This window comes from Strigops habroptila, chromosome 5, assembly GCF_004027225.2.
Source record: "Strigops habroptila isolate Jane chromosome 5, bStrHab1.2.pri, whole genome shotgun sequence".
Classification (NCBI taxonomy): domain Eukaryota; kingdom Metazoa; phylum Chordata; class Aves; order Psittaciformes; family Psittacidae; genus Strigops; species Strigops habroptila.
Window position 1 is genome coordinate 5,018,384 of NC_044281.2, and position 19,018 is coordinate 5,037,401.

The 19,018-nt window shown below is 45.4% G+C and overlaps 1 protein-coding gene across 16 annotated transcripts in view; it reads left to right on the forward strand.

Annotated features, from left to right (window-relative positions):
- The window catches only part of HDAC4 (histone deacetylase 4), a 236,430-nt gene that overhangs the window by 124,874 nt on the left and 92,538 nt on the right, over positions 1-19,018 (forward strand). For 12 of the 16 annotated variants that reach the window (XM_030485798.1, XM_030485808.1, XM_030485799.1 and 9 more), the window contains 2 exons: positions 9,429-9,579; positions 14,337-14,457. In XM_030485798.1, coding sequence (XP_030341658.1) covers positions 9,429-9,579; positions 14,337-14,457 — 272 coding nt within the window. The remainder of the gene's footprint in view (positions 1-9,428; positions 9,580-14,336; positions 14,458-19,018) is intronic. The other 4 variants (XM_030485807.1, XM_030485810.1, XM_030485806.1 and 1 more) reach the window with 2 other exon arrangements.

The following is a 19,018-nucleotide window of genomic DNA, read 5'->3' on the forward strand; positions in this document are numbered from 1 at the left end:
TGCGGGCTGGCTGGAGGCAGAGGTGGCAGCTCCTCTCTCCTGTAGCCACTTACCTTCAGTGAGATGGATTTTCCACTCCGGAGTGCCTCGCCAGATGTGTAACCATATTTATAGCCTTCAAATCTGCCTTCCTAAACAAAACCAAGGATGGAATAAGGAGCGTGGTGCCCGGACCGTTGCGACGGTGGAAAGCCTCTCCACAGGTCCCAGTGTGAGCTTTGCTTGACCTTTGATTGTGAAGGAATCGGCAGGGAATTTTTTCCTTTGTGAGTCACTCCTTCCCAGCCAAGATCAGCTGGAAGTTACCAAAAGCTTTTCCATTTGCCTTTGGTCAAGAGCCGGAGCGAGGTGGTTGAAGAGGGGCAGGAGCTTTGGCAGGGCGAGAGGCACCTCGGGCAGTGTGAGCTCAGTGAGCAGTGGGAGTGAAGGACGTGGTGGGTAATGTGGTTAATCCCTGCGCTGCCGGAGCTCGGAGCAGGGCTCTTCCCAGCTCTGGGTGTTTTATAGCTAAAGCCAGGAACTTATTCAGGATGCTGACGCATGTTGGTGTTAGCACATGACAGCAGCCATGAGAAGGAGTCCTCATGGTGATGGGATAGCAACACAGGCAAGCAGCTGAGCCTCACAGCTCCTCGTGGACCTCAAATCCTAACCTGGAGGTTAAGAGATGTTAATTCTGCAATGCTATTCCTGCTTTTCCCCTCATCGGAGAAAAGAATGTTTGTGTGCATCAGGAGCAGAGGGAGGATGAGGCTGTATGTGCAATGTAGACAGGGTGGGCAGAGGAGGCCTGAGTTTGCACGTGACGACAGCCAAAGGAGCTTCGTGCTGATGTTTGCTGAGGAGTGATTCCCAAATTGTTCTCTTTTTACGAATGCAGTGATTTGTGGAGCAGTCTGCTCTGCTGCCTAATGGCTTCATGCCAGTTAATAAAAATACATGGAATGTTTTCAGGCATCAGCTTTATATACATAGCAATGTTGAGATAAAGCTGAGGAAATGGCTTTGTTAGGTTTGGGCTGGTTTCAAATGGCATAGTTTTAATCAATGTAGCTTCCAAGCCCAGATGGAGAGGTGGTAACACGTCTGAGGTGTCAGATAGAGTTATCTTAGAGGTACAGATTGAAGCTCTCTGGCCATTCCTTATTTTTGTTCTGGACAGCAAAAGTCTGTCAGGGAATCTTCCAGACAGATCTTGGAATGCTGTAAAGAGATCTAGACTGAACAGGTATCACATTGATCCTGCTGTTGCTTTTATTTGGAGGCACCTGCCCTTGGGATGGCAGGTTTGCTTGCAGGATTCCTCCTTGAGCACAAATCTCATCATCTCTCAGTTGTAGCCATGCCAGTGCCTAGAGCCTCTTCTGGTGGCTTCTTTGTGTCGATTCCTACTTCCTAACTTAAGTTCCCATCTGCTGATGAGATTGATGTCATCTGCTTCTCCCTTGCCACCCTGTACTGGGTGGCACCTTCCCTGTGCCCCAAGTCAGGGCTGCTGAAGGTACCCATTTCCCCTGTATCCTCCTCTTCCTCTTCACGTTGATCTCTGGAAAGGCAAACTTCCATTTGACCCCCCAAATACCCCAACTCTCATTGCTGACCGTGTCTGCTCCATCCTTCCTGCCTGCAGCAGCCCATGCGGAGAGACTCCCTCTGCTCCAGTTTGTGCTGCTTGTCTGCAGAGCAGCCGTTCCTCACAGCCTGCATTGTTCAAGAGCAACTTCAAAAGCCCAGAGATACCAGGTGCCCGCCTCTGTCTGCCTTCTGACACGATAAGATTATTCATCTTGGAAGACTGCAGCTGGGTACAGTCGGTGGTAAAAAAAAAACCCAGACTGAACATTTTGTGCCTTCTGTCTACTTGAATGCATTGTAATGTGCTCCCTTGCTATTTCTAGACAGCTTCCTGTTCTTTTTTGGTGACCTTGCCTTGGTTTTCTGATACAAGGAGCTGCCTCCAAGACTTAGACCTGGATCCTGCAAAAGCTTCACTTCTGATGGAAGTAACCCTGAGGAAAGCTTTTGTAAGATCAGAGCGTTTGCTCTCTTTGAAGGGCAGGGAGTGACTTTCCTCTGTCTCAAAGACAAGCTCTTTTCCAAGATTGTTGAAGACAAATCTTCACGCAGAGGGGTGAGTAGTGTCAACAGATTCATAGAGCAGCTTGGACACCTCTAGGCCCCATCTCTTGGTTGAAAAAGTCATCGTGCAGCAGGCTGGGTTCATTTGGGGGCATCTTCCTACCTAACGCTGGTAGTTTCTGGACTGAGGCTGGATTGCTCAGTCAGGAACGTTGTCTGCGCTGGTCCTACTCTAAACCTGGTCAAAGAAGCATGTTTCCTTTTGGCTTCTGAGATAGGCCACAGTTTGTTGGCTGGAAGGAGCTGAACGAGAACTCCAGATTGCTCCGGCTTTGAGATGCACAAACCACCATTCGAGATGCAAAAACCAGTTAAAAGTGAAGTCACAAATCTCATTGCAGTGGATGTGGATTGTGCCATGAATCCCTGGACCTGTGTCCATGGAGTGTGGTGGTACAGCCAGCCTTGTCCTCCACGCACCATTACTCAGACTCTTTGCTTTGGGGTTCAGTTTTCCAGCAGGATATGGAGGTTTTCCAATCCATCAGCAGTAGGAGATGAAAAACCTGTTGTCTCCTGTGCTTGGCCACTCCATGTTCCTTTGTTGAAGTCAGAGAACATTCACGTACTGCATGCTCTTGTGAATGAATCTCCTGAAGCTAGACTTAAGTTGGGCAGAGTCTGGGTGTTCTGAAGGCTGAATGCCTGATGGAAACAGCAGTCCAAACAGCTTTTTCAAGTGGTCCCATTCCTGTTCATCCATCCTTTATAGCGTGAGTTTGTTTCCCAGTCCAGCGTGTGTGGGGCACAGTGATTATTATAGATGATTTTCTTTTAAAGCTAGACCCTTATGGTCTCTATTCAGTTTGGAATTGCAAAGTAAATGGCAGGAGCAAGAATATTTTGCAGTTCACACATCTGATTTTTCAACTTCAGTCTTATTTTGGAACGAGATAAAATAGATTGGAAGTACTCAAAGAGAACACACAGAGAATCAGGGCAGGAGTAAAGATACAGCCGAGTGGATTGAGCCAGGAATATTGACCTGTTAATATACACTGTTGCTGATAAATTTAACCTTCCTAAACTTGTAATTCCTGTTGCTGCATATGGTCTCTTAACAACATTGGGTTGGTGTCTGGGAGAATGAAGTTGCATTTAAAACATAAATCATGTGAATAACTTCACTCAGGCGCTCACAGTATGAACAGTAGTGTTGGATAGATCTCCATGTTTAAGTTTCCTGTTTAACTGGTGGTGGTGTGTATCATAGAATCCCAGACTGGTTTGTGTTGGAAGGGACCTTAAAGCTCATCCAGTCCCAATCCCCTGCCACGGGCAGGGACACCTTCCACTAGAGCAGGTTGCTCCAAGCCCCTGTGTCCAACCTGGCCTTGAACACTGCCAGGGATGGGGCAGCCACAGCTTCTCTGGGCACCCTGTGCCAGTGTCTCCTTCTTTGCAATGACCAAAACCTGGTGGTGACTCCTCTAGCTGCTCCTTTACAGGATCTCTTTGTCCTACATCTCCACTCCTGATACTGACTTTAGTGTAACATTCCCATTCCAACTCATCTACTCCCTGCACCTTATAGCAGTTCACAGAGGACGTAACTGCTTCTCTGAGGACTGAAAAAAATCTCCCTTAGAGTTAACATCTGGGGCTCCTTCTTTTGCAGGACAATTTATATAGTTCTTTGATTTACAAAGATTACTTCTTGCCATGCATGGTTCGGGTGGATGTTCCCTTGCTCCTGGTGCAAGGATCTGTCTTCCCCTTCAATAATAACCATGTAAAGCAAAGCAGAGGCAAATGCAAGGGAGTTTTTCCTCACCTTTAGAGGATAAAATGGGAGATGGAACTGAACATGCTGGATACTACAGATGGAGCTCAGTGCTTTCTAGAGAGGCTCTCAGATACTCAGCTTCTGGAGATAGGGTGAAAACTAGCCTGGAGTGGCAGTAGGGGAGCAAAAGGTATGTACAAATGCATTCCTAGCACAGATATCCAAGACTTAGAGGGATGAAGCTGCTGTGTGAGCTTCCAACCTTTTAGGGGAAGTGAGCAATAATGGCATGGGAAAGGAACAGTGATATGAAATTATATATCCATATGTAAGCTGCCAAACTAATAGCGTGGGATCTTGTCACCTAGAGCTAGCTATCAGGGAACACAACCCTTGTTCCCATTCCTGGAGACATTTGAGCCTCATAAACTTGAACACCAGACATTCTCAGTAGGATATGTCTAACCAGGATCAGTCTCCTACCCGGGAAGCTGTCTGCTGGGCGGCGTTGTTTCCCTGTGTAGCAAAGGGATGCTGCCTGATAGCTGGAAGGGGACACGCCAAATCTGTGTTCAGCTGCTGATGTGTCCAGGAGAAGAGATGATAGGCATTTGTTCTGCTCAGCTGGCCTTTCGGATTCTTGTGTCTTGGCTTCTGCTGGAAACCACAACGTTGTTTTCCCCCCCTCCCACCTCCCAGTACAAGTCAGTCATTCTGAGCAGCCTCTGGTGCTCCAGGAGTTATCTGAAACACGCCGGGACGGTGCCAAGGGAGTGAATCCTGAAACTGGAGCCGCAGCTTGAGGCTTGAGTAAACAGGATGGGGAGAACATGAAGCAGAGAGTCTGGCCAAAGGAATGGCCAGTGTTGAGATCGCTCTGAAATCACTCAGTACAACAGTTCTCCCACAAAGCTGACATCTCTGCTTTGCTTCCACCAGCTGGTGATTTTTCAGGGGGTGTTTTGATGTGCACTTGTCTTGGCCGCTTCTTTATCGATCATTTTAAATACCAGATTTAACCCCCCTAAACTGTAGAGTTTTGCCAAAGCACATGGCACATGATTTGCCCTAAAACCCACCGTTTGCACCAAAACCTCAACCTCGCTGGCTGCTGAGGGAGGGGACAATGATAGGAAAGAAGAATTAAGCTTCAATGACAGGAGCTGAAACCAGCTTAGCTTCTCAAAGTGTTTTCTGGGTCATGCCTCAACTCTTGGCTTTAAGAGGACAAGTTAACCTGGCTTTAAGAAGACAAGTTCAAAGAGCTGCTTTGTCGGGGTTGTTTTTGGTCATGTCTAGCACTAAGTTGTTGGGTTTGAAGGTAGTATTTTACTTCCACATCCTTAGAACCTCCTTGAAGCTATTGCCTCCATCAGAGGCCAAGCTCTTGTTCAGAGATGGCAGGGGAAGTAGATGTACAAAGAAGTCCTCAGCCTGCAATCTTATGCCAGTATGCCAACTGTTGGTCAGCCAGGCTTGCAACTGTGATTACCTGCATGAGTAAGGGTGAGCTGTCTGGGTACAGATAGTTTTACACTGCTTTCCACTCATTATTGTGAGCTATTCAAATATATATGTAAAACCCTAGGAGCCGTAGTCTGAGCTTCAAAACCTCTCCTGCTTTGCAGATTTTAGTCAATTTTGTGAAAGTAAATGACACATGCACCTTTAAAGTGATGGTTGTATGGGAAAGAAGCAGCAGAGGAGCATGGTCAGAGAGCAGTGCCTGGCTTCTAGAGGAAGAATAAGGTAGTGTCTGCAAGGTTCCGGGATGCAGGAAGGACTCACATTCTTGCTACTCATTTAGCAAATTGAGGAGTCGTTCTGGAAGCCTTAATGTATCATGTCTTCATGAAACACGTCCTCATTCCCTCTGGTAAATGGGATCTTTGCTGTCAGCACCACATGCTTCCCGGAGGCCACTGGCTGGCTTCAGGGCTGAGGCTGCTGGAAGATTTCGGAGCGTTACCTTCCCACTTCTGTTGTGACAGCTCAAGGGGACTGGTTTAGCTCCTCTTTGCTTATAGAGAGGTTTCTTTGTGCAGTGGAAGTTGACAGTGGGGTTACTGGTAAGGTGTCAGTCCCCATTCTAGGTTGAAAGGCTGAAGACAACTGATGAATGTGATGGCAAAATCCACTGCAGCACCGCGTCCTCACGGCTAGCTGAGCATTGGGAATGCTCTACGTTCTCCTGATTGCATTGATTAATATTAATATATGCTAAAGGAACACCAGCAACACTAACTCCAGGTACAGTTGAGCATTTGTGCAGTTTTCATAAATAGTGGAAGCAGTGACATTAAACATATGCAGGAATCCCCATAGTTACAAATATTGACAAACATTTACTTTGGCAAGAGCACCTAATTCAGATGTTCCGAGCTGCACTCCCTAATGCAGTGTGCCTGGCTGCCACACACTGTGCTCCTCCAACTGATAGCTGAATTAGGCTGAATGCAAAGGGATTTCCCTTGGCATAACACTTTGTATTTCACAACTATTTCAATGGCATTACCGTTGGGAATGGGAAGTTTCAATGCCAGGCACAGCCCACAATGTGTGGGTATTACCTTGGCAGGAGCAGCTTAGTGCATGGTGTGAGAGGAGGGTATGACTGTGCTGCAGTTGGCCACACATGGGGCTGAATGGTCACTGACTATTAAGATATACCTTGATTGCTTTAGCTGAAGCAGAACCTCATCTTCTTCTGAAGTTTCGGTTTATTTTGTGCCCGGGACAGCTTTTTGTATGTTCTCAGGTTTCCTGCTTCTTCTGTTAGTTGTTGGTGGTGGGTTCTCTTATGGCTTATGGGTCCTTTTTTCACAAAACATCAGCAGAAAACCCTGTTTTTACATAAGAAAATTAAATTGGAAACCCCCCAAATATAAAATTGGGGCACAGTCTGGTTTTAAAGCTTATGGTTTTAAACCTAAGAAGGTCCTTTTTGCACAGAGTGATTTAATGTGATAGTTGTATTCCCTCTGGCTTTATTAGAACAAGACGGGTATCAGTAGCAGCAGGGATGAGCAGTGCAATGATGTGGCTGAGCAATGATAAGGATTTGGGGTGTTCACCTTGGGTCAGCACCCCAAATCCTTATCAGAGGTCCTTGTGGTGGTTGTGGAGCCTGGATGTGGTCTGTCACTGGAGCTGGTAAAGGCACCACACTGCCTGTGCCCCTGCATTGTACTGAGCCTGCGCCACTTATTTCCTATCAAGTACTGTCTGTGTGGTTTGTTTTCAGCCCTGGGCGTGGAGAAATGTTCATGCTGTAAGAAGACATCACAGTTCAGACAGAGCACCCGGATGGGTTTTCTTGAGTCATTTTCTGAGGCTACAGCAGACACCAACAAAGTGATTTCTTTCCCTTTTTCATGGAGATGATTGGAGAGGTTGCTTCATGATTATTTATTTTTCCAACTTTGAAAAGATTGGAAAACTATATTAAGAATAGGCTTTGTGGCAACTGGGGTCCAAATCAGCAGGAACAATACATCTCTAATGAAACCTCTATAAGCCATCCAGATACAAATTGGTCTTTCATTTACATTTCACTACAGATGTCAATGAATGCACAGTTCCTTCTAAGGCATCCTAATGTATGTAAACCATTGCAGGAAGCGAAGAGCCTAGGAGACTGCAGATGGAGAGAAAAGGCTCCTGATTTCATAAAAATAACAAAACCTGTTTTAACATATTGTGCATTAAATATTGTTCATTTGCATACTTTCTATGGCTAGGTTATAAAAGCCCACCATGTGGTGGACTTGTTGGAAGCCTGAAAAGATACTCTTGCTCCAAATGGAGATGTGTTAGTAGAAGCTGCTGCTTAATTATGAAACAAAAATAACTACTTTTCTCAAGGGTTGGTGGGTTTTTTCGTTGTTTTTCTTCTGTAGGTTTTTAGAGTCTGGGGTTGGTTTTTTTTTGCTGTTTACATAAAATTCCATAGGATGAGGAAGGGAAGCATAGGTGCAATCGTTGCAAATCCTGTTATAACTGAGGTTGGGTGTTTTACAACAGTCTGCCTGCTTGGAACCGGCAGCAACAGGGACTCCTCCATCTAGAGTTGCCAGCAGATAGCCAGGCAGATTGGAAAGTACCTCTTTACATTTATTTCTTTGCATCTTTATATAGAATGGTTTAATTTGATGTGTATGGTCTATAATGTATCCGCGGCTTGCAATGTTGGGGTAGTACAAATGTACAATAGGAGAAATCAGTGTACGTTCAGTGCGTCTGCACACACAGTCAGGGTTTGGAGAAGGATGGATTGATACCTGTTCTCAGTGGGTTCCCTGTCGCAATAGCCGTGAGCCCTTTCCACATACAGGATTTTGTGAACCTGGAGCACTGGGTGATGTCTGAGCACAGGGCATCCATAAAGTCCAGCCTTGGCGAAGTCTCATCTATCGCCAAAGCAATAAGGATTTTGAAGGTTAGAATACACATTAGGCAGAAGTTGTTCCCTGTGAGGGTGCTGAGGCGCTGGCACAGGGTGCCCAGAGAAGCTGTGGCTGCCCCATCCCTGGCAGTGTTCAAGGCCAGGTTGGACACAGGGGCTTGGAGCAACCTGCTCTAGTGGAAGGTGTCCCTGCCCGTGGCAGGGGGTTGGGACTGGGTGAGCTTTAAGCTCCCTTCCAACACAAACCAGTGTGAGGTTATTGCAAGATTATTTTTCATATATATATTAAAGCAATTCTTTTATAATTAAGCTCAGAAGTAGGTGATGATCATGCCCACAAGGCAACTAGTTCTGTTGCATTTAGCTTGGGGTGTGAGGTTTGCACAGCAGATGGAAAGTAACCGGTGTTTGATGAAGTTAAAAAGATAGAGGTGTCCTAGTCCATGGGAACTCTTCTCTGTATACAGAGAGGGTGAAGAACTGTTGGAGAAACCAGAGTCCAAAGTCATATAATTAGAGGCTTATTCAAAAAAGCACAAGGGAACTGGTCTTGCAAAGCCCACGTTGATAAGGGTGTATTTTGCTGCTAGTGCTTGACTTGGTGAGCATAAGCATGCTCCTTCAGCATAGGATGGTTTGGGTTGGAATGGAGCTTAAAGCTCATCCAGCTCCAACCCCCTGCCACGGGCAGGGACACCTTCCACTAGAGCAGGTTGCTCCAAGCCCCTGTGTCCAACCTGGCCTTGAACACTGCCAGGGATGGGGCAGCCACAGCTTCTCTGGGCACCCTGTGCCAGCGCCTCAGCACCCTCACAGGGAAGAGCTTCTGCCTCAGAGCTCATCTCAGTCTCCTCTCTTTTGGGTAGAAGCTTTTTGTCACTTTCTCAAATGAGGTGCTTTCTGAACAGGATGCTTGTGCTTGTAAACAGACCATGTCCTGAAGCCTGGAGCATACAGTCCCTATCACTTAGCATACCCCAGAAACAGGGGTTGCATAAAGTGAGTCGTCGTGCAGGAGCCTCTAGACAAGGAAAACACTGTTTTTCCTGTTTCGATGAATGAAGCAATATTATTGTCACCTGACAACAGCTTCTGGTTTAGCTCTGGGAACTCTGGCAATGTTCATTTACTCTTCTTCCTCTCATCCCTTCTCCACAGCAGCAGCAGGAGATGCTGGCCATGAAGCATCAGCAGGAGCTGCTGGAGCACCAGAGGAAGTTGGAGCAGCACCGACAGGAACAGGAGCTGGAGAAGCAGCACCGAGAGCAGAAACTTCAGCAGCTAAAAAACAAAGAGAAAGGAAAAGAGAGTAAGTAGCAAAAAGCTCACCTGTGTCAGTGCTGACAGGTAGAGCAGATGAATGGAAGCCATAATGCAGCTTTATAAAGCTGGAGAAACCTTCCTGATGGCCTCTCTCCAGAGCTCGGCTGCGCAGGGAGCTTACGTAAACTGAAGTATTGAGTGTAGAGAGAAATGTATTTCTCTGCTTTATCTTCATTTTTGTCTTAGTAAATGCCATTTGAGCGTTTTTCAAAAGGAAGCCTATCATCTCTTTACTTGATTTAACATTTTTTTGAAGTATTTTTGGCAGCATTCCTAATGGAGGCAGAATATTAAGCCCATAAAATACACCAGATGCACACTGCATTTCTTCTTCTTTCACTTTTTTTAATTCCCCTCTTTTAAGATGGAGCCGAGTTCTCAGTTCTTCGCTTTTTAAAGTGTTTTCATTCAGAAAGTACTTCTTTCATGAGGTTACAGATTGTGGTTGGCTTTCCCACGTGTCATTATGCACTTGACAAGATTCAGTAGAATGATTATGGCCTCACAATTTCCCCTTATCAAAGGCACTTTGGTTGCTTGTTCGGTTTTCTTTTGGAAGTGAATGGGAGGAAAAATACCTCACCAAGTTGTACTATCAACTCGTTAGGTCTTCAGTTCAAATGAAATAAAGAAGCCTGTGGTGGAAGAAGCAGAGAGGGCTGAAGGAGTTGGGATGCTGTCTGGGAACCAGGAGTGAGATAAAGGTCGAAGAGGAATTTATCTAGTAGGAATAAGCCTCAAAAGGAGCTTGAGCCGCAGGTCAAGGGAGGGGATTCTGCCCCTCTGTTGTGCTCTGGGGAGACCCCCCCTGCAGCCCTGATCCAGCTCTGGGGCAACAGCACAAGAGGGACGTGGAGCTGCTGGAGCGAGGCCAGAGGAGGCCCCGGAGCTGCTGCGAGGGCTGGAGCAGCTCTGCTCTGGAGCCAGGCTGAGAGAGCTGGGCTGGGGCAGCCTGGAGAAGAGAAGGCTCCTGAAGGGGACACCTTAGAGCAGCTGCAGTGCCTAAAGGGGCTCCAGGAAACCTGGAGAGGGGCTTTGGACAAGGGCCTGTAGGGACAGGCCAAGGGGAATGGCTTGAACCTGCCAGAGGGGAGATTAAGATGAGCTCCTAGGCAGAAGTTGTTCCCTGTGAGGGTGCTGAGGCGCTGGCACAGACTTTTCCCAGAGAAGCTGTGGCTGCCCCATCCCTGGCAGTGTTCAAGGCCAGGTTGGACACAGGGGCTTGGAGCAACCTGCTCTAGCGGAAGGTGTCCCTGCCCGTGGCAGGGGTTGGAACTGGATGAGCTTTATGGTCCCTTCCAACCCAAACCAGGCTGGGATTCTATGAAAAGACTGGTGTCTAGGAGACTAAATAATTCACTGTCTGCCGGTTGAATTCCCCACTCCCTGCGTGTGCATCTTGTAGCAGCAGGCTTCAAGCTGCAGCCAAAACAAAGAAACACACAGACCTACCCCAACATCTTTGTAAAGCAGTTCATAGGATGTCCAATGTGTTTTGTGTGTTTAGTTTGGTTTTCTTTCGTTTTAGATGCTAGAAAGACCAAAGGATCTGAATCTGTTTAAAAGAAGCAGTTTAACATTCAGGAGTGAGTAAAAGGGATGCTAATGCAGGTTTGGTACTCTGGTGCCTGGTTGACTGCCAGGTCCGATGCTTTCTGTTTTCCTGTGGCTGCTTTATGTTATTGTCCAAAGTAAAGGCAGTGGGTTCGAGGTGGATGTAAGCTATAAGCATTTCCACTTCACACTGCTGTTTTATCATCAGCTGTTGATACTGTATCAGTGTTTTGCTGGGCACTTCTGTAATACCGGTATCTGGCTCTTCTCCTTAAAGTCATTTGAATATATAGCAAAATGCCTGAATCTCTGTAAGCTTCAAAGGCATCAAAGCACCTTTTGGCTGAAACACATAGGTGTAGAGGAAAAAACAGATTTTGGGGATGGTAAGTTGAAGATCCTGTTCCCATGGCTACAGTTTTATTTTTAAGTTACTCTTTATTGAAGAAGTTCCATGGTGTATAATCATTATAGCACCTCAGCTCTTCAGAATACTGCTTTTTCTCACATCAGAAAATTTTGCTAAGTGCAACACAGCTAAAATTGTTCTGATCTGAAATATGAAGATGTGTATAGTTTATTTTCCTCTTTCCTCCATCACTGTAAGCCCAAATGTGATTGGTTTGTACCTTTTAGAAGCAAATCACAAACCTATTTAGATTAAGCCAGTATCAGCTTGTTGCGTTCTTGCCTTGTGAGCCTTAACCTGACACTGATATCTGCTGTCAGAAAGTTTTGGATCAAAAGCATGACTTCCATTAGAGGAAGGAAAATGTCTGTGAAAGTAAAGGTAGTTTTCATGCAGGGTAAGGAGCGATGCTTGGTCATCCTGCCTTTCCACTGCTCAGATTGCACCTGCAACCTGTCTGTGCATCAGTGTTTCCAGACACTTCTGGGCATGGACCATTCAATCCCTTGTTGCTCAGACAGTCTTGGACTGTGGCTTGTCTTGGACTTCTTTGTAAGCTGTGATAAGCCCACACCATCAGTTAAGGGTTCTGCTCGTCTGCTCTTGCATTGTGCAACCTCCTCCTTCCACAAGAGCCTGGTCCTGCTTCTGCCCTCCCTTATTCTCTTCCCACCAATCCTGTGTTATCCTAGATTTAGGTATGCTATATTTGGATATACCCAAATACATCTTTTTGGCTCTTTAGAGCTATTCTGTCTGCAGTACTTTGCTGCTTGTGACTCTGTCTTGTTTGCAGTCTTATCAGTTGATCTGCTCTTTGCTCTCTGCTCGTCTTACACACTCAGACCCTCCAAAAGGAACAGGCCTGCTTCACAGCTTGGTTTTCCCCATGTGCAAAGCTGCTTCCCTTGCCAGGGCTGCTGCATGGGCTCTTGCTCTCCAGTTCTTTCTCTTTCATCCTTCTTTGACTCTGCCATGCCTTTTGCTTCCATTGGGGTTGAGTGTCTTGCTTCCTCCCTATGGACTTAATCCACACACATGGGCTTTTGATGGCTGACTTCTTCTCTTGTCCTCTTTGCTTGTACCCCTGCATAGTGTATACTATTGCATATGTGACAGGTTGTCCCTTTCCACCCTTAGAGTCCTCTTTAACATCTTTACTGGATATTGCACAGTGCTTATGTGACTGGGTCCAAAATAACCCAGTCTAGTATATTTAAAGTGAGTTAGATTGTTGGTTTGGGGGTTTTTTTACATTTGCTCTTTCAACTCAGGGTTCAAGAGCTGAGTAATGGTCAAAAGGTCTTTCATGGCAGCTTGGTCCATGACTCCAGCATTGCCCAGGGAAGGGGAAGCCTATACGTTTTTATCTTGTTATGGGGCCTTTCAGCTTCTAAATCCAGAGGAAGACATGCCAGGGAGCTTTTGTAAACCTCAGCATTGAAAAATGTTTCATTTCAAATCTTCTAAATCATGTCAGATTTATCCCAAACTGATGGAATGCAGCCATGTTCGATTAGTTTCATCAATAGATGAATGATGACACTTTTTGGAGAGATAAGGCCTTTAAGCATGACTTTGTCACCTCTTCTGCTTTAGCCGTGTGGCTTGCTACACTCATATGAACTTATCTCCAGCTCCTTAGTTTAACTTCCCATTGGGCTACACACCATACCTACGTTTGTAGATGCAGTGAGAAAGGCAGGGCTCCAAAAAGGTGATTTTTCAAGCTTTTAAACACAGTTGAGCATGGTTACATCTTCAGGCAGAGCTGTAGAAAAACAGTGCACTTTTCTTCTCTTGGAGACATACAAAGAGTGTTTCCCCAGTCTGTCAAATGGCATCATGTTGTTGAGTAGGATCCAGGAGACAAAAGATCACCCTGTTGCAGTTCTTATTCCCAGGAGAGCAGACAGTTTTTGTGGCCTTTTCTTTTCCTTGTAGCCAGGATACTTTCCTTTGGAATTCTTGCTTTATGCCACGGTATAGATGAACCATCATTTTCCACATGTTCTGCTTGCCAAGCTTCCTATGCATTACTCCATCAGGAACTCTCTGCCTGCGAATCTCTTCTGTCAAGCAAATGATAGTTTTAATCCATCATGGCAGTAAAACAAACCGGTTTCTATTATGGAGGAAATAATGATTAGAAATTACACAGTTGACATTTTAACTCTGCGCTGCCAAATTCCTGACTTTCTTCTTTTAACTGTGAGATTTTCTATTTGAAGAAAGAGATTGCACACTTGTAAATGAATCGGAATATTATGTAGGTCTTATTGTCCACAGATACTTCTGAACAAAGAGGTCCCTATTTACAAGAGTTTTCAAGACCAAATCTCCATATGAGACATTCGTCTCATTCCCCTTCTGCTTGCAGATGTGACATTTAAAAAGTTGAGTGTACACAAGACCCTTTCTCTTAACTACCTTTGATGAAAAGCAGGCTGGAAATACCTTGTACGAGGGCTTTATCCTGAGTGTGCTTCCCTGCACGTGTAAAATCCTCTTCAGAACTCCTTCATAGTGAAATGAGAAATCTCTGATGAAATCTCTGTTTTCAAACAGAAAGTTGTGATTATATGCAAACCTAAAGGCAAAGAGCTAAAAAAAAAGAGAGCTCCTTACTGGAGGCGCTTTGTTCTTTTCCTCTTTGACATAAAAAGTTCTGCTTTTGGACTGCAAATCAAAGATTGAATTGTGAATCGTTACAGAAATTTCAACTCTTTCAAGTATGTCAATTGATTAAACGGCCTTTTTTTTATGTTTTGCCATTTCAGGTGCAGTGGCAAGCACAGAAGTCAAGATGAAATTACAAGAATTTGTCTTAAATAAGAAGAAAGCCTTGGCACACCGGAATCTCAACCACTGTATATCCAGTGACCCTCGCTTCTGGTATGGGTAAGTGGTACTGGGCTTATCTTTATGATTCAGCCTGTGCCACCTTTTTTCACAATTGCTGGAGATGTGGGGAATGGACCTGATGTGTTTACTGGCTGAAGCAGAGCAGAGATAGAACCAGGGTTTGACTGTGCTGTACGTGGCCAAAATGCGTTTTTCAGAGGGTTTCAGTGTGAATCATTTATGTATCTTCTGTGATGGTTGCAGTATTTCTCTGAGTAGAGGTCTTTACTGTCATCTTTAATCCACAGTTACTCAAACTCACCAGCTCTACAATCAAGATCAACCTCTATAAGTTCTCTAGCTCTTCACCCAGTATCAGGTCCTGCCAGCTGTTAGAAAACCTGAACTTTAGTAAAATGGGGAAATTACCTTTTATGTTTAGTGAGTTGCAACTCAGGGTAGTTGAGCTAGCGGTACTAGCTAGAGTCAGAGAATCCCAGACTGCTTTACATTGGAAGGGACCTTCAAGCTCATCCAGTTCCAACCCCCTGCCGTGGGCAAGGACACCTTCCACTAGAGCAGCTTGCTCCAAGCCCCGTCCAGTGCTGAGAACTTTCCAAACATCAATATATTGGTTAGGTTTACTGTGGCACATGTTAATCAAAACATCCCTTTCCTGTGATGCTCCAGGGATGCCAACAGGTAGAGACATACAAACTGGTGCACAAGGCGCCATCCTTTTTCTTAGGGATTTAAATAATACCCTCATCTCCCCTCCACCTGCTTTGTGGTGGGTAAAGGATCAATATTTTTAGATCTAACACAAGATGTAAAGCGGGAAGAAAGCCCCAAAGGCCTCACAAGGGTTTCTAAGTGTCTGCCTCAGTATAAGGTGCAGGCAGGCATGAGCTCGTTGTGTTCAGCCTTTGAGGAGGGCAGATGGCAGCAGGGCTGTGTGACTGGAGTGTCTTACCTAGTGCTGGAGGAGGATTTGCTGTGCACCCTTCAACTGTTAAGGCAAAAGTCAAAGATTTTTCACTTCCGTTCTATTTAAAAAGTACTCTTTAAAAAAAAGAGAGAAAACCTTTTGAATGAATTACATGTTAGTATTTATTTATATGGCATCTCATAGGTTACCAATTCAGTTAGAGAGATATTTATGTACTCACATACTTCTAATGTGATTCAGTTGGGTGGTGTTTGGATTTAGCATACGCAGATGAGGCTTGCAGAAGATAGACTGGATGCTCCTACTGTGAGCAGGCAAGCCAATTAAGTGGTAACAGATGCTGAAATAGTCTTTTAAATGACACGCCTGTTTTTAAGCACTTCTTTTGGTCTTATTAAGATTTGTGAATTCCTTTAAAAACAAAAATTGAAAGCATTACTTGGAAACAGCAGCTCTCCTGAGGGTATTGAACACCACAGTGGCTCTGCGTCAATGGCTGTGACATGAAATATGTTCCGTTGACATGTGACGTAGCTGTCATTCCCCTGGCCCTTTGGGCCAGGCTTTGGTTGTCCTCTGAGGTGTCCAAATGCTTTTGCCTTCAGTATCTGCCTCCAACACAAGAGGGACGTGGAGCTGTTGGAGCGAGGCCAGAGGAGGCCACGGAGCTGCTGCGAGGGCTGGAGCAGCTCTGCTCTGGAGCCAGGCTGAGAGAGCTGGGCTGGGGCAGCCTGGAGAAGAGAAGGCTCCTGAAGGGGAGACCTTAGAGCAGCTCCAGTGCCTAAAGGGGCTCCAGGAAACCTGGAGAGGGGCTTTGGACAAGGGCCTGTAGGGACAGGCCAAGGGGAATGGCTTGAACCTGCCAGAGGGGAGATTGAGATGAGCTCTGAGGCAGAAGTTGTTCCCTGTGAGGGTGCTGAGGCGCTGGCACAGACTTTTCCCAGAGAAGCTGTGGCTGCCCCATCCCTGGCAGTGTTCAAGGCCAGGTTGGAGACAGGGGCTTGGAGCAACCTGCTCTAGTGGAAGGTGTCCCTGCCCGTGGCAGGGGGTTGGAACTGGATGAGCTTTAAGGTCCCTTCCAACCCAAACCATTCCATGGTTCTTTGATCTTGTATCTGTTTGAACTTCATTCAACACTGCTGGTTGCTGGTACAACATTGAGTGTTTATAGCTAGTGAGTATTTCCTAATTAATCACTGATGTTAAAGGGCATGATTGCATGTGTGGATCAGCCCTTGAGATGACAAGGGGCCAGTTTTAGATGTTTTGCAGGATGTAGCTGTAGTCCAAAGGATCTACTAAATGAGAAGGAGACTTGGTAATTCTCAGTACTGTTTCTTGGGGGCCTTCATGGAGGTCTTGCTCTGTCTTCAGCTCTGTGGTATTCAAGCCACTTTCTAAACTCCGCTTAATAGAAGCATCTCCTGTCTATATGTAATCGTTTAAAATAGCTTTGTGGGCCTAATTTTCGGATTATGTTGGTGATAGGCAACAACAGAAGAAATTCTTTTGACTTGCAATGTCAGACTGTCCCTCTTGTGGATTCTGAACGTATTGGACATCCCTATTCACAGGAAGTTTTACTCTTCAAGATCATGGAATCCCAGAGTGGTTTGTGTTGCAAGGGATCTTAAAGCTCATCCAGTTCCAACCCCCTGCCATGGGCAGGGACACCTTCCACTAGAGCAGGTTGCTCCAAGCCCCTGTGTCCAACCTGGCCTTGAATGCCCAAGGAACTTGTTCCAGTTCTATAAGATACACAGAGCAGTACTATCATGGAGGCTCTGATCTCCAGAGCCCCAGCACAGGGCTGTCCCCACTTGACTCTAAGGTCTGCAGAGGAGGGGAGCATCATTGGGTAATTGCAGATCCCTGAGACATACAGGCAGAACTTGTATTTCAGCTTTGACCCATGTGTGTCTACGGTGGCTATTCTTTTTGTCCAGAGGAATGTCTCATTGCTGTTCCTCTCATTAAATCATATTCTGAACATCATCTGAGAAAAGTGGGGAGTTAATCCTAAAGAGGCCTGGACAGGTTTGGATTGAAGAACTCAGCATTTAACCCTTCATTAAATGTTCAAGTCTACCTTGGGTACTGAGCATTCATGTGCTTGAAAACCTTACTTAACATAAGTAAGAGTGGCTTAGCAGGAATGCAGACAGAATGCCTTGAGCTTAGCAAACAGGGCTATTATTTCCCTGAGAAGCTGTTAGACATGCACTTGAGTAGTAGCCACTCAATGTGATAGCAATCATGAAAGGGAGTTAAGCTGAGTATTTGCATGGGAAGGAGGTAGAGAGATATAATCACACATTAAATTATGCCAGTGTCCATAGGTGTCTACAGTCTTGGTACACAAAACATTCTAGCACAGATACATATGTTTGAATATGTATTCAGTGTACATTCAGCATGGCTATGGTTGAAGCATCATGCGTGCTTTGCTGTGCACATGGAAACCGAAGGCTTTTTGGAGGACCTCAGAGCTCAAAGAACAGGGGATACGTTATGTGAAGCTATGAGCTTTCAGGAATGCCCACAAACTCGATGTAATGTACAATTTCATCTCTTTCAAGACCTCTGAAAGGCTGGAATGGGCCTGCAGAGCAGTGTGTTTAGCTCGAAGCAGGGTAGGAGTGTTCGATCCCAGTCCTTGAGCCGTATAATGTATTCCTGTTTGCAGAGTTTAAATATCTGTCATTCAGCAACCCCCAAGCACATCTAAACAGGCCCTTTGAGTTGCTGCGCATTCCTTAACAAAGTGATGAAAATAGCTTCAATGTACATGATTGTGCAGCTTAAGTCATGATTTAAAAAGAAGAAGAGAGAAAGAAAAGCCTCTTGCTTGTATAGGCAAAAAAATGTCATTGTGTGACACGATGGGTTTGAGGGCTCTTGGCTTGCAGCATCCAGGCTTCCTGTTTGTGAAACATCTCTCTGTGCTGCCTTCCCCTGGTATGAGCAGATCTGGGCAGAGAAAGCGACCTCTGTTTTCGGGAGGGCTTCAAATATTTGTCAGTTTGGTTGTGTTTTGATTGCAGGTGATGATTAAGCTGTGTGTGTGCATGGGCATTTACTGGTGTGAACGTGCAGGGGTACGTGATGTGCGCAAATGCGCATGAAATACACAACTGTGTAAGAGCCCGAAACATCATTCTGCCTGTATGGTTGGAATAGAAAGGGGGGAGGATTAGGAAACCACAGTGAATCACACTGCTTGGGAAGAGCTGTGGCTATAGAAAATGTTAATGTAGATGTTCAAATAAACTTGTCAGAGGGTTTTTGCAACAAAACCGTGTAGAAAATGTGATGTGTTTTCCTGCAGGCCCATTAGCTCCTTCCTTTTGAAAGGTATCACTTGTAGTGGAATTGCTGCGATGTATCTCACCCAACAGCCTACTTCGGATTTGAGCTTTCAAAACATATGCTGCCAAAGGAATTGGATGAATTGATGTCATTTTACCTGGGAATGGCTCATTTTGGTTCCTTAAAGAATCTTTTGTAGGAGAATGTTTTTAACCAGGGTCTCCAAGAATGCCTGGTTATTAGGCAATGTAATATCTCAAATACTTACTTCTTTTGACAAAATGCTCACTTTGCCCCATATTCTTTAGTATTTGGGAGAAGTAATACGGGGTTTAAATTGTGTTTCTTTAAACTTAAAAT